Below are 13945 nucleotides of genomic sequence, written 5' to 3' on the forward strand. Positions count from 1 at the left end.
GAACACCTAAATAGACATTTCTCTAAAGAAGATATACAGATTGCCAACAAACACATGAAAGGTTGCTCAGCATCACTGATCATTAGCAAAATGCAAATCAAAACTACATTGAGGTATCACCACACACCAGTCAGAATGGCCATCATCAAAAAATCTACAAACAATAAATGCTGGAGAGGGTGTGGAGAAAAGGGAACCCTCTTGCACTCTTGGTGGGAATATAAATTGATGCAGCCACTATTGAGAACAGTACGGAGGTTCCTCAAAAAACTAAAACTAGAAGTACCATACGAGCCAGCAATCCCACTACTGCGCACATACCCTTTGAAAACCATAATTCAAAATGAGTCATGTACCGCAGTGTTCGTTGCATCTGTGTTTACAGTAGCCAGGACATGGAAGCATTCTAGGTGTCCATCGACAGATGAATGGATAAAGGAGATGTGGCACCTATATACAATGGAATATTACTCAGCCATAAAAAGAAACAAAATTGAGTTATTTGTAGTGAGGTGGATGGACCTAGAGTCTGTCATACAGAGTGAAGTAAGTCAGAAAGAGAAAAACAAATACAGTATGGTAACACGTACATATGGAATCTAAAAAAAAAAGTGGTTCAGAAGAACCTAGGGGCAGGAAAGGAGTGAAGATGTAGACATAGAGAAGGGACTTTAGGACACGGGGTGGGGGAAGGGTAAACTGGGATGAAGTGAGAGAGTGGCATGGACATATATACACTACCAAATGTAAAATAGGTAGCTAGTGGGAAGCAGCCGCACAAAACAGGGAGATCAGCTCAGTGCTTTGTGACCACCTAGAGGGGTGGGATAGGAAGAGTTCGAGGGAGACGCAAGAGGGAGGGGATGTGGAGATATATGTACACAGATAGCTGATTCACTTGTTACACAGCAGATACTAACACAACAATGTAAAGTAGTTATATTCCAGTAAAGATGTTTAAAATAATTTATTGTTTATTCTTTGACTTCTTTCATCAAAGTTTTATCAGTTTCCTCACGTAAGTCTTACACATATCTTTTTAGATTTATACCTGTTTCATTTTGGGGGGTTTTTAATGTATATGGTATTGTTTTAAGTTTCAAATTCCATTTGTTTATTGCTGTTGGAAGAAAGTAACTTTTGTAAATTAATCTTCTATCCTGCAATTGTGCTGTAATTGCTTATTAGTTTGGGGAATTGCCTTTTTTAAAAAAAATTAATTTATTTAATTTATTTATTTTTGGCTGCTTTGGGTCTTCGTTGCTGCGCCTGGGCTTTCTCTAGTTACAGTGAGCGGGGGCTACTCTTTGTTGCGGTGTGCGGGCTTCTCATTGCGGTGGCTTCTCTTGTTGCAGAGCACAGCTTCTAGGCGTGTGGGCTTCAGTAGTTCTGGCATGAGGGCTCTAGAGTGCAGGCTCAGTAGTTGTGGCGCATGGGCTTAGTTGCTCCGCAGCATGTGGGATCTTCCTGGACCAGGGCTCGAATCCGTGTCCCCTGCATTGGCAGGTGGATTCTTAACCGCTGTGCCACCATGGAAGCCCCTAGGGCAATTGCTTTTTTAATTGACTCTTTTGGCTCTCCTTCGTGGACGATCATGTGATCTGCAAACAAAGTTTTATTTCTTCCTTTTCTTCCTCTATCCCTTTAACTTTTCTTACTGTGTTAGCTGAGTGCCATCCACTACAGTTTTGAAAAGGAGTGGTGAGAAGGGACAGCCTTGCTTGTTCTTGTTCTTACTGGGAATGCTATTTTTCTCACCATTAAGTATGCTGTTAGCTGTAGATTTTTTGTAGATGTTCTTTATCGAATTGAAGAAGTATCTGTCTGTCCCTTATTTGTTGAGAGTTTTTATCATGAATAGGTGTTGGATTGTCAGATGCAAAAAGTCAGGTGCTTTTTCTGCATCTATTGATGTGATCATGTGATTTTTCTGCATTAGCCTGTTGATGTAATGGATTATAGTAATTGATTTTTTTGAATATTGAATATTGAACCAACCTTGCATGCCTGGAATAAATCCTCCTTGGTCATGGTGTATACTTCTTTTTAAACATGCTGTATTTGATTTGCTAATATTTTGTTGAGAATTTTTACATCTATTTTCATTCTTTTTATTTTAACTCTTAAAAAAGGAGGTGACATTTTTAGCTTGGGGCCATACAAAAAGGGCTACAGGCCAACTTTGGCCCATGGAGTGAAGTTTGCCAACCCATTTCCTTTACAATATATATTGTTGACTTATCAAAATAGAATGTTAATTGATACTTTTACTCTTCTCCCATACAGTGAAAGGACTCTATTGCACTTGTAATTCTACCTTTATTGTCTTATATACCATTTATATCATGTATTTTAAGTCAGTATATGTTAAAATCCCACAAGCTATTATTGCTATTTTATACAATTAATATTCAATTCAAATTTTGCATATATTTATGGTTTCCTTTAATCTTCCTTTCTGCATTGTCAAGTTCACATGTAAGAATTTTCATTGTGTATGAAAAGTCCTTGACTGTTTCTTTAGTGTACATCTTTAGGGATGAATTTATTTTGTTTCTCTGAAAATGTCTTTGTTTTACCATCATTCTTCAAAGTTGTAGTATTGCTGTATTTATCGAATGTTAGTTTGGCAGTTGTTTTCGTTCAGCACTGTACATTGTCTTCTGGCCTTCACTGTTGAAGTCACTTCTGTCTTTTTGTTGCTCTTATTTACAGGCACCTTGTCTCTTTCTGCCTGATTTTAAGAGCTTCCCTTTATTTTTGTTTTTAGCTGTCTTAATGTGATGTGCATAGGTGTGGATTTCTTTTTATTTATGTGCTTGGGGATTGTAGGACTTTCTTTTTTGGTATTTATTCATTTGGCAGTGTTGGGTCTTAGTTAAGGCACGTGGGATCTTTAGTTGCAACATACACAATATTATTTTTTTAGTTGTGGCATGCTGGATCTTTAGTTGCGGCATGTGAACTCTTAGTTGTGGCATATAGGATCTAGTTCCCTGACTAGGGATTGAAACTGGGCCCTCTGCATTGGGAGCGTGGAGTCTTAGCCACTGGACCACCAGGGAAGTCCCTGTATGACTTTTTATATCTGAGAATTGATACCTTTCCTCAATTTGGGGATGATGTCAAACTGGTTTGTTTCTTTTTTTTTTGAGGTATTGCTTCTGCTCTATTCTCTCCTTTCTCTCTGGGACTCCAATTTCATGTCTGTTAAAGTGATGTTTTAAACTTTATTCTCTATTTCTTTCCTTCTTTTCTATATTTTCCATCCTTGTTTATCTTTCTACTTTTTCTTGAACATATTCTTTTAAGTTGTCTTCCAATTACTTCCTAAACTATGTCTAATCTGGGCTGGTTTACCCACTCAGTTGAGCTCTTAATTTTGGTTATCACATTTTTCAAGTTTAGAGTTTCCATTGGTTTCTTTTTATGGTTTCTAATCCTTTCCCAAATTTCTCAACCTTCTTTTCTATTGTTTTGTACACAATTAGAATTTTAAAAATTCTTTTAGATCCATTGTCTGATGACTCTTTAATAGTGAGACCCTGTGTGTCTGCTTATCGTCTGTTGTTTCTGTGGCTTTAATTCATGTTACCTTATCTTCCCATGGACTTTTACATGTGTGTATGTGTCACATATTTATTTTTTAGAGCAATTTGAGGTCTAGTCTAATATCTTTCTTCTGAATTACCCTTATTCCTAAGAGGCAGCCTTTGAAGTCTCTATCCGAAATGAAGGGTGTTCACCAGGGCTTCTCCACTCCTTGCTGACTTAATATATCTTTCGTTGAATTTAAAGACTGTCCCAGGGCATTCAGTCTCCCAGCTACCTCTCTGGAATTGGCAGATACCTCTAGGGGAAGGGTGGTTCCAAGTGCCAGTCTCATCTTTCTGCATCCGTATCTTCCCCCGTTCCCATCTCAGTAAATATTTATTCTTTTGTTTTCCAGTGTCTTCAAGCTGATTTAAAAAAAGTATGTATCCAGCTTTTCTTGCTGTCCTTAGCGGGAGGCTTGATCCAAATTACTTAATCCTCTATTACTGATAAAAGAAGACTGTCTTCAGATTTCTTGGTATAAGAGAGAGATTATATGGTAACTGAGTTGGGGTTTTCCATTTTTAGCTAAGGACGTTTCCATTTAAAACGTCCTTATATAATTAGTAAAAAAAAATAGAAGTTCTTTCTTTGTAACCTTGAATATAGAATGATGGACCACTTTTGAAGGTCAGAGAAAGATTTATTTTATGAGGCCTTTCTATCTATGACACTAGATATCTATTTGGAGGACTACCATACTATATTTTTCAAGATTATTATTGATAAGTTGATTACTACTGAATTAGAGAACTGGATATGTTATATGTGCAGAGTACTTGAAAACATAAAAAATTCATTCTGACCTTGGTTAGTTTCACACAAATTGGCAGATAGTTTTCTGTAATTCTTAACTATTCCTAAAGGAGAAAATTGTGGAAAAGGCTATTGGCAAATGCAACCCAGGGGCTCATAACTTTGAGTCAAGGATTTCTTTCCAGTATCTAACTACTGTGTTTAAGCCTATTTATATTCAGTCATCACAGAAATAGAGAACAGTTAGTGATTATCGTGCATACTAGAGTCCATTTTCATTAGTATAGGGTTCACAAACTAAGACAAAATCTGTGTGAACAAAGGTATGATGTGCATATTTATTCCGGGGCTAGCTGGAGTAGAATATTCTTGGCAGATGGTAGGAAATGAGATTACACAAGGTAGATTGGGACTGATTGTGTAGTGCTTTGCAAGACTGGGGTGTTTTGATTTTGTCTCATATATGGGAGCTTTTGAGTGAGAATGAGAAATCAAATAACAGTTTCTGACTATTAATCTAGCAGTGTTTGGAGGGTAGACTAGAGAGAGAAAATATTGGAAGCAGGGATAATAAAAAGCTCTAATAGTCTAGTTACGAGACGATACAAGCTTGACTTTTCGTAGTTAAGTAGGAATGGAGAGAATGGAATGCATTTTAAAGAAATAATATTTGTTGTTCATACATGGGAAGTTGAGAGAGAAAGCAGAGAAGACTTTGAGGTTGTAAGTGTGGATGAATGGTAGCATAATACTGCTGTCAATATCAGAAGCTGGAAAGTAAGGATGTTGAAGGTAGATTGAAAGTAAGGGTAATGAATTTGGTTTAAGATAATTTGAACACAGGGTGATAGAATTGTTCATTATCTGAAAAACAGTTTGTAGTTGTTAAAAAGAAAATTTAACAGTAAAATGTTGAAAGTGCAAGGTGCAAGTTTTCCTGTCAGGGAGTCCCCCCATTATTATTTCCCCAGAAGTTACCACTATTCGCTGCTTGGTGTACCACTATTTGATGCTTTTTATGTGTATGTAAACATATGTGTGTGTGTATCTGTCATTTATACTCTTCACCATGCTGTGGGGACAGATCTAACTTGTCCTTTTTTTTTTTTTTTTTTTTTTTTTTTTTTTTTTTATTGCGGTACGCAGGCCTCTCACCGCTGTGGCCTCTCCCGTTGCGGAGCACAGGCTCCGGACGCACAGGCTCAGCGGCCACGGCCCACGGGCCCAGCCGCTCCGCGGCATGCGGGATCCCCCCAGACCGGGGCACGAACCCACGTCCCCTGCATCGGCAGGCGGACTCTCAACCACTGCGCCACCAGGGAAGCCCTAACTTGTCCTTTTTAATGTATAGTATAGATAAACCTTTATTTATGGAAGTTTAGCTTATTTCTGATTTTTTTCATTTTTTTAATTAAAAAAAAGTCACAAAGAAAATTCTTATATGGTAATTACATTTGGGTACTCATCCAGCTATTGTCATAGAGTAAATTCCTAGGATTGGGTCAGGGGATAAGCAGATTTATCATTTTGATACAGGTAACTTTGCAGAAAGCTTACTATAGATGTGTGTGTGTGTGCGCGCATGCACGCAAATTAACGTGGTATTTTTTGTGGTATGAGGGGAAAGTATATCATGCATTTGGGTGTGGTACCTACTGGTGATGTGTGTTGGTATATTCTAGCTTTATTATTCAAAAAATTAACATATTAAAAAGTAATGAAATTGCAAACATCAACTTGGACAGGAGAAATCCTCCTGGTTTGGGAAAATACAAGAAGGCAGTACACATATGCTTGCATAGAAACTATAATTGGAGATGAGGTAATGGTGGTGGTGATTGAGAAAGGGATATTCTGAAATTAGTGAAGTCCTGGAAAGTACGTCTAGTGAATATTTCAGTGCCAAGAGGGAAGGAGATAAATCATTTTAATTTTATTTTCCAGAAACTTTCAGGTCTTTGTAAATTTTATTTCTGTGAGGACTTAACTCTCATTTTAGGGTAGGGGTCAGTGAGAATGTTTACTGTCAAGTTAACTGGAATACAGAGGAAAAAGATACTCATTTTACCTTGGAAATCTTTCTTTCACTAGTAGTAGGACTGAAGGGTAACTTTTGATTTGTAAGCTTTTAGCTAATTAAAACTAAAACCTCATAATGCCTTTTGGTGATATTATTAGAAAGTATTAGATATGTTTATTGTATGTTTCTGTCTCTTAAAACTTAATTTGCATCAAAGAGCAGAATCAAAATTACATGCCAGGGCTTCCCTGGTGGTGCAGTGGTTAAGAATCCGTCTGCCAATGCAGGGGACACGAGTTCAAGCCCTGGTCTGGGAAGATCCCACATGCTGCGGAGTGACTAAGCCCATGCGCCAAAACTACAGAGCCTGTTCTCTAGAGCCCGCGAGCCACAACTACTGAGCCCGCATGCCACAACTACTGAAGCCCACGCGCCTAGAGCCCGTGCTCCACAACAAGAGAAGACATGCAATGAAAAGCCCATGCACTGCAACGAAGAGTAGCCCCTGCTTGCTGCAACTAGAGAAAGCCTGCGCACAGCAACGAAGACCCAACACAGCTGAAAATAAATAAAATAAATTAATTAAAAAAAATTACATGCCACTTTTATGATCCAGTTTATTAATTCCATGGCAAATGTATATTCTTGACAGGATAATGTGGCAGCTGCTACTACAAACAGTGTACTCTACATTTGCAAAGGTTGAATCCTTGTGCCCATTTAACCGAAGAACAAGGAGTAAAGTGTCCTTGAAGGACTTTTACCCCTCTGTTAAAATAAATAAAGCAGGAAACCAAAGCAACCTCAATTTTAGTTTAAAAGTCTTCTTATGTAATACGTAGACATCACATTAATTTATCAGAAATGATGTAGTTCAAGCAAGACTCAGTAATTTAATGGTGGGGTTGTGTAGGCTAAAGATAGTCTCTGGTAGTAAGAAAAGGTAATTCATAATTACCCATGACTAAGGGAGGTACTGTTAGGAAAAAATATATATAATAGTTTTGAAAAAGATGAATGAAGTTAAAAGGAACAGAATTGTTTTAATTAAATTTTTTGTTTTTAATTATTTACAGTAAGAACACTGTGTCATCATTTTTTACTTCTAGATACAGCAAACATTTGGTTACTTTCATAGTCCTGGATTGGTGCTTTTGGGGATAGCTGAGGTGATTGACTTTCCTGTTCTTAGCACAGTGCATAACACATAGATGATCAATATTTATATGTTGACTGATTTCTTCTCTGAATCTGCAGCCTGAGTGCAGTCACCTTGTGTCAAATAAAAGATCCTTTGTAGCATTAATCACAGACATAATTACATGCTGAAGGTCATCTTTGTGAAGACTGTGATTCTCCCCAGCCACTTATCAAGTTCCAAATAGCTTTTCCCCTGGTTTCAGAGTATGAATTTCGTACCAGAATCCACTCTTAAAGTTTACCTCAGTAACTTCAGGAAACATTGGTGATTTGTGACTCTGGGACTACCTCTACTGGAAGAGTCGTTACATCTAGTTAGGCTAATACTTGAAGATACGACCTTGATGGGCACAGAAACTGCATGGAAGTAAAGAAAATTTAAGGTATGATTCAACTTTATTCTTGAATTTTATGAAAAACCGAAAAATCTGAAAATTGGGTTTGTTATAGAAATGATAAAGGAGAATAATATGTGATAAAAAGTATATAATACTGAAGGAGTTCACTGATCACTAATTAAGTGTATTTCTCTCTTCAGGTGTAATTTGGCCTCCCGAGATTCTGTCTTAGCACGAAGAAAGTGAAAAATACTCTTGAAAAGAAAACTAAGACAATAAGAAAGCAAGACTTGCATTTACATGGTTGTCAGCTCACTTACCAATATGGACACTTTTCCCACCATTTTTCCTCCTGGTGGAGACAGTGGGCTGACAAGTTCTCAATCTGAGTTCCAAAAAATGTTAATTGATGAACGGTTACGATGTGAACATCATAAAACTAATTATCAGACTCTGAAAGCTGAACACACAAGGTAAATAAATTACTTAAATTTGGAAGTGAGAGGCTTGATTAAAATTTTTTATTTTGTCTAAATGTTTGCTCTGGAGCATACAGTATAATTTTGTTATTTTGCAGTATACAATATACATTTAAAACTTTTAAAATACAAGTAAATTTTCTTTAAATCAAGTGGATTATAAATTTGTAAAAGTCTTGTTTTGAAAGTAGCAAGACATGTAAAATTAAATGTATCTAGGTGGCTAAATATGTTTTTTTTCCCTTCAAAGTAAAATTGCATTCAGAAATTACAATGTTAATAATAAATGAAACTGTAAAGCAATTGTATTTGTAAGTTTAATGAATATATGATGTTGATCTTGCTCTGTAGTGTTGGTTGACTTCACATAAAGTAATGCGATTAGAAAGCAAAGGATACACTTAAATTCTTCGTTTTAAAAAATCAGGTTGCAGGATGAGTATATAAAGTCACAAAATGAGCTCAAGCGCCTATTAAATGAAAAGCAAACTCACCAGGAAAAATTTCAGCTGCTGCTTGAAGAGCTACGAGGGGAATTAGTAGAGAAAACTAAAGACTTAGAAGAAATGAAGCTGCAGGTAAGAAAATATATTCAAATTAGTATAAAAGTAGTCAGATATTTAGTGGAAATAAATAATTTTGGTAAATTTTCCCTATATTCTTAATGAATATTTTGTTGTATCTCTAGGTAGTATAACTTAATCTTCTTTCATATACTCTAGAATGTTAGCTACCCTGTAGGGTTTAGCCACAAAACTGTTATTTTAGGTAAATTTGTATTATATTTCCTGTTCTGATTTAAATAATATCTCACTCTTCAGAATAAATGGAGGAAAGGCCAGTTTGTATTGATAAAAATTCACAATTTAAAAATATCTTTAAAAATAAAGGTGTATTGGATTTAAGTACTGATCTAGTGCTTGTTACAATAAGGCATTATTAATATTGGAGTCATGGGTTGATAAGAGTGAAAAGCCATCTTTCAAGTCATCCAGTGTGGCATATTATCCAATTTATGTATTCTTTTGACAGCAGTGTTAAAGGAGTTTGTCATTCAGTATTATCTCGAAATCTTCCATTGTTGGAAACACCACCACTTAAGCTTGGGTTGGAGCCTCCACCATGTTTACTGTTTCATCCCTACGTATACATATTTAGGACATTTAAACAAATAAAAACCTCAGAAATGTGAGTTGAAGAGGGAAATATAATTTAAACCTTTAGAATTGGTGGATTAATTTGTTTTGCAAAAATTGAGGCCTATATGAATGCAGTCTGTGAGCACTAAACCCAAGGTATTCAAAGTATTCTTTTCAGGCATTGAAGATGTAATCACTGTTTCTTGAGAGTAACATGTAGACATGCTTATTTGTAATAAGCACATGCAAAATAGCCTAAGAAGACTAGAGTGGCTATATTAATATCAGATAAAATAGACTTCAAGACAAAGAGTATCATTAAAGATAAAAAGAACGGTTTTATAACCAAAAAAAAGAGTCATTTCACCAGGAAGGTGATGACCTTCAACAAATAGTTATGTTTCTATTCCTTAGTTTTCTCAAGTGATAAAGGGCATAAAGGTTTTTGTCTAACAGGGGTTGCTGTAAGGACTAATGAGATTATAACCTGTATATTTTCAGTACGGTGTCTGGCACATAGTAGCTACTCATAAATGATGGCAATTTTTATTCTGTTGGAATACAGACTCCATGAGGGCAGGAACTTTTTTTTAGTGTGTCTCCAGTGCTCAAGATGGTGCCTAGCAAGTATTTGTTAAATGAATGACATGAATAAGTAGAATAAATGAGCGAGTTGGAATTGTTCTATTCATATATAGTATAATGTTGCACTTGTTGTCTCATAGGTATCTAGAGCCTTAGCATCTTAGAGTTGATAATCATCTAGTTCTCTTTCATATCTGTCATGAGTTGAATTGTGTCCCTGAAAAGATAAGTTGAAGTTCTAATTCCCAGTACTTCAGAATGTGACCTTATTTGGAAATAGGGTTTTGCAGATGAAATTACTTAGGTTAAGATAAGGTCGTACTGAAGTATGACAGGCCCTTAATATAATATGACTGATGTCCTTAATAATAAGAAGAGAAAAGACATAGAGACGGAAACACATGGGTGGTGGTGGAGCAGAGAGAACGTCCTATGATGACAGAAGCAGAGATTGAAGTGTCGCAGCTGCAAGGGAATGCCAAGGATTGCCAGCACATCAAGACAAGCTAGGACAGGGCAAGGAAGGGTTCTTCCTACAATTTTCAGAGGGAACACTTAGCTGACACCTTGATTTTGGACTTCTGGCCTCCAGAACTGTGAGGCAATAAATTTCAAAGCAGAATTCCCATTTGGAACTCTTATGACACAGAGCTCTTCATTCTGTGCTTCAGTGCTTTCAGTGCTAGAGAACCTAGTGAATTGTAAAGTGATACACTTCCATTTATGGATTGGAGAATGTTAAGCATTTTCTCTATCATATTGAAAGAAAACCATCCTCCCTGTAGCCTCCCTGTTGGTTATTGCAGTGTTCCTTGGACCTACACAAAATAACTCTGGATATTTCTTCATGTGATAATTTCCCAAATGTTTGCTGATAAATAAAATTTATCTGTTAAAGTTTCTGTTTTTCAAGATAAACATATCTGATTTCTGTGTGATATTTACCTGGCAGAAATAACTGAAAGAAGCATTTATACATAAATACATGTATTGAAGCAGTTTAGCTATTTGCTTCAGGGGGTGTTTGCAATTTGTACAAATTGTGAGTTAAGTAAATTCAGCAAAGTAAAATCAGCAAGAAATACTTCAATGAAGGTTTTATGAAAGATGATTATTTTAAAAATACACATGTATCGTCTACCTGCAAAATGCCTTTTCAGATTTAGAATTTAATATCTCTTTGACTTTATAGAAACACAATGTAAAAGACATTCATTTAAAGAATATTTCTGCATCACTTGTGCAGTTGTAGTGAATGGGGATAATAATAGTGCCTAGCTCATAGGATGATTGTAAAGTTGCAATGAATCAATGATTAGAAATTATTAGTACGGTGCTTTGATGTCGTAAGTGGTTAGAACAAGTTAGCTATTACATTGTTGTTATGTAACATGTTAGCAAAACCTTTTTTAAAAATATGGGAGTCATTTTATATGTTTCTGATAAAAATTTTAAAAAATTACTTTGCCAAACATTTATATGCTTTCTTTGTGCCAGGTAATGAAAACTGTGTAAACCAGTATGTTTACCATTTTATTTGGCTGCTAGGAAGCTCAGAGCAAAATTTAATACTCAGTTTGTCGTTAATCTTTTAAGAATCTCTGGCACAGCAATATTTACTCCCTTAAATCAAAATATTCTTTGAAAAATACTGGTCTGTTTTGTATTATTATTTTTTTTTTATTGGAGTATAATTGCTTTACAATATTATGTTAGTTTCTGTTGTACAATGTACTGAATCAACTATATGTATACATATATCCCCTCCCTCTTGTACCTCCCTCCCCCCACCCCCCATCCCACCCATCTAGGTCATCACAGAGCACCGGGCCGAGCTCCCTGTGCTATATAGCAGGTTCCCACTAGCTATCTGTTTTACACATGTTTTACACATTACCATGTGTATTTATGTCAAACCTTATCTTCCAATTCATCCCACCTGCCCCTTCCCCTGCTGTGTCCACACATCTGTTCTCTACATCTGTGTTTCTTTTCCTGCCCTGCAAATAGGTTCATCTATACCATTTTTCTAGATTCCACATGTATGCGTTAATATTGTTTTGTATTATTAATATGACAAATGTTGGAGTATTGAAGATTTTTTATATATTTAATATAGGTAATGACACATAGACGGTTGTATGACAGAGCATTCTTTTAAGTTTCTTTTCAGACAAGTAGTGGCGGTATTCCATTAGAAATCTAAGACACAGCATAATTTCCTCCTAATATGGCATTGAGTTAACCCTCTAATTCTATATCTTTGGTGTATGTCAGCTTTGAGAGAGAGGGAGAGGGGAGGAAGATAGATTTTTTAATGTGTGTGCTTGTTGTTAATAAGTTTCTTATGAGATAAGCATCTCTAACCATAAATGTTTTTCTTTATCAGAGACCTCATTGATCACAAGACTCCTGTGTAGTTACCAATTGCAGTGTTGTTTTTTCCTTTGTGTAGATACATTTTTCCATCAGTATCATTTTCCTTCCATCTTATGGACTTTAACATTTCTTATAGTACAGAAATACTGGTGAGAATTTTTTCAGCTTTTGTATGTATATGTAAGAAATGGTGTTTAAAGGTATTTCTGCTGAGTATTGAATTCTAGATTGACAGTTTTTTCCCCTAATACTTTAAAGATGTTGCTCTTCTGTCTTCTCACTTACGTGTCACATAAGAAATTTGTTGTTAGCTTTATCTTTGTTCTCTTTATCTAGTGTGTCTTTTTTTCTTGTCAGCTCTTAAGATTTTTTCTATTGCTTTTCAGTAATTTGACCTGCCTTTGCACATATCTTCATGTTTCTGGTGCTTGAGGTTTAATGAGCTTCTTGAGTCTGTGGGTTTATAGTTTTCATCAAATTTAGAAAAATTTTAGATATTTTATCTCAATATTTTTTTCTGCCTCCTATTTGATTTCCTTTGGGGACTCTGCTAGTAGGCCACTGAAAGTTCTCCCATAACTCACTGATGTTCTGTTTGTTTGTTTATTTTTAAAGATTTATTTTAAAATTTATTTATTTATGGCTTGTTGGGTCTTAGTTGCGGCACACAGGATCTTTCATTGCGGCTCATGAGCTCTTGGTTGTGGCATGCAGGCTTCTCTCTAGTTGTGGCATGCAGCTTTTTCTCTTCTTTAGTTGTGGCATGTGGGCTCTGTAGTTTGCGGCATGCAGGCTCTCTAGTTGAGGCGCGTGAGCTCAGTAGTTGTGGCGTGCGGGCTCAGTTGCCCCTTAGCATGTGGGATCTTAGTTCCCTGACCAGGGATCAAACCCGTGTCCCCTGCATTTTAAGGCGGATTCTTTACCACTGGACCACCAGGGGAAATCCCTGTTTATTTATTTTTAATCTTTTTTGTCTCCTTGTTTCATTTTGGATAGTTTCTGTTGTCATGTCTTTAAGTTCTCTGATCTTTTTTCCTGCAGTGTCTAATCTGCCAGTAATTTCATAGTGCATTTTTCATCTCAGAAATTGTAGTTTTTATCCTGAAGTCCAATTTTGATATTTTTCATATTTTCCTTGTTCAATCTTTACTGTAGCTTTATGTGGAATTCAGTTATAGTAACTATATTAATGTCTTCGCTAATTTTAGCATCTCTGTCACTTCTGGGTTGGTGTTGGTTGGTTGATTTTCTTTTCCTATTTATTGTGGGTAGTATTTTCAGGCTTCTTTACATGTCTGCTAAATTAAAAAAAATTTTTTTGTATTTAAGTTTCAGGTGTAGAGCACTATGGTTCAACCTCTGTGTACACTAGAGTTACCACCACAACAAGTCTAGTTATCATCCATCGCCATACAGCTGACCCCCTTCATCCATTTTGCTCACCTCCCAACCCCC

General features: G+C 36.1%; 1 protein-coding gene across 2 annotated transcripts in view; it reads left to right on the plus strand.

Annotated features, from left to right (window-relative positions):
• Positions 1–8108: 8108 nt before the first annotated feature.
• The window catches only part of CEP83 (centrosomal protein 83), a 65666-nt gene continuing 59829 nt past the window's right edge, over positions 8109–13945 (plus strand). The window contains exons 1-2 of one of the 2 annotated variants that reach the window (XM_065887284.1): positions 8109–8381; positions 8815–8965. In XM_065887284.1, the coding sequence (XP_065743356.1) occupies positions 8209–8381; positions 8815–8965 (324 nt within the window). In that variant the 5' untranslated portion in view covers positions 8109–8208. The remainder of the gene's footprint in view (positions 8382–8814; positions 8966–13945) is intronic. The other variant, XM_065887285.1, reaches the window with a different exon arrangement.

This window comes from Phocoena phocoena, chromosome 11 (assembly GCF_963924675.1).
Source record: "Phocoena phocoena chromosome 11, mPhoPho1.1, whole genome shotgun sequence".
NCBI lineage: Eukaryota > Metazoa > Chordata > Mammalia > Artiodactyla > Phocoenidae > Phocoena > Phocoena phocoena.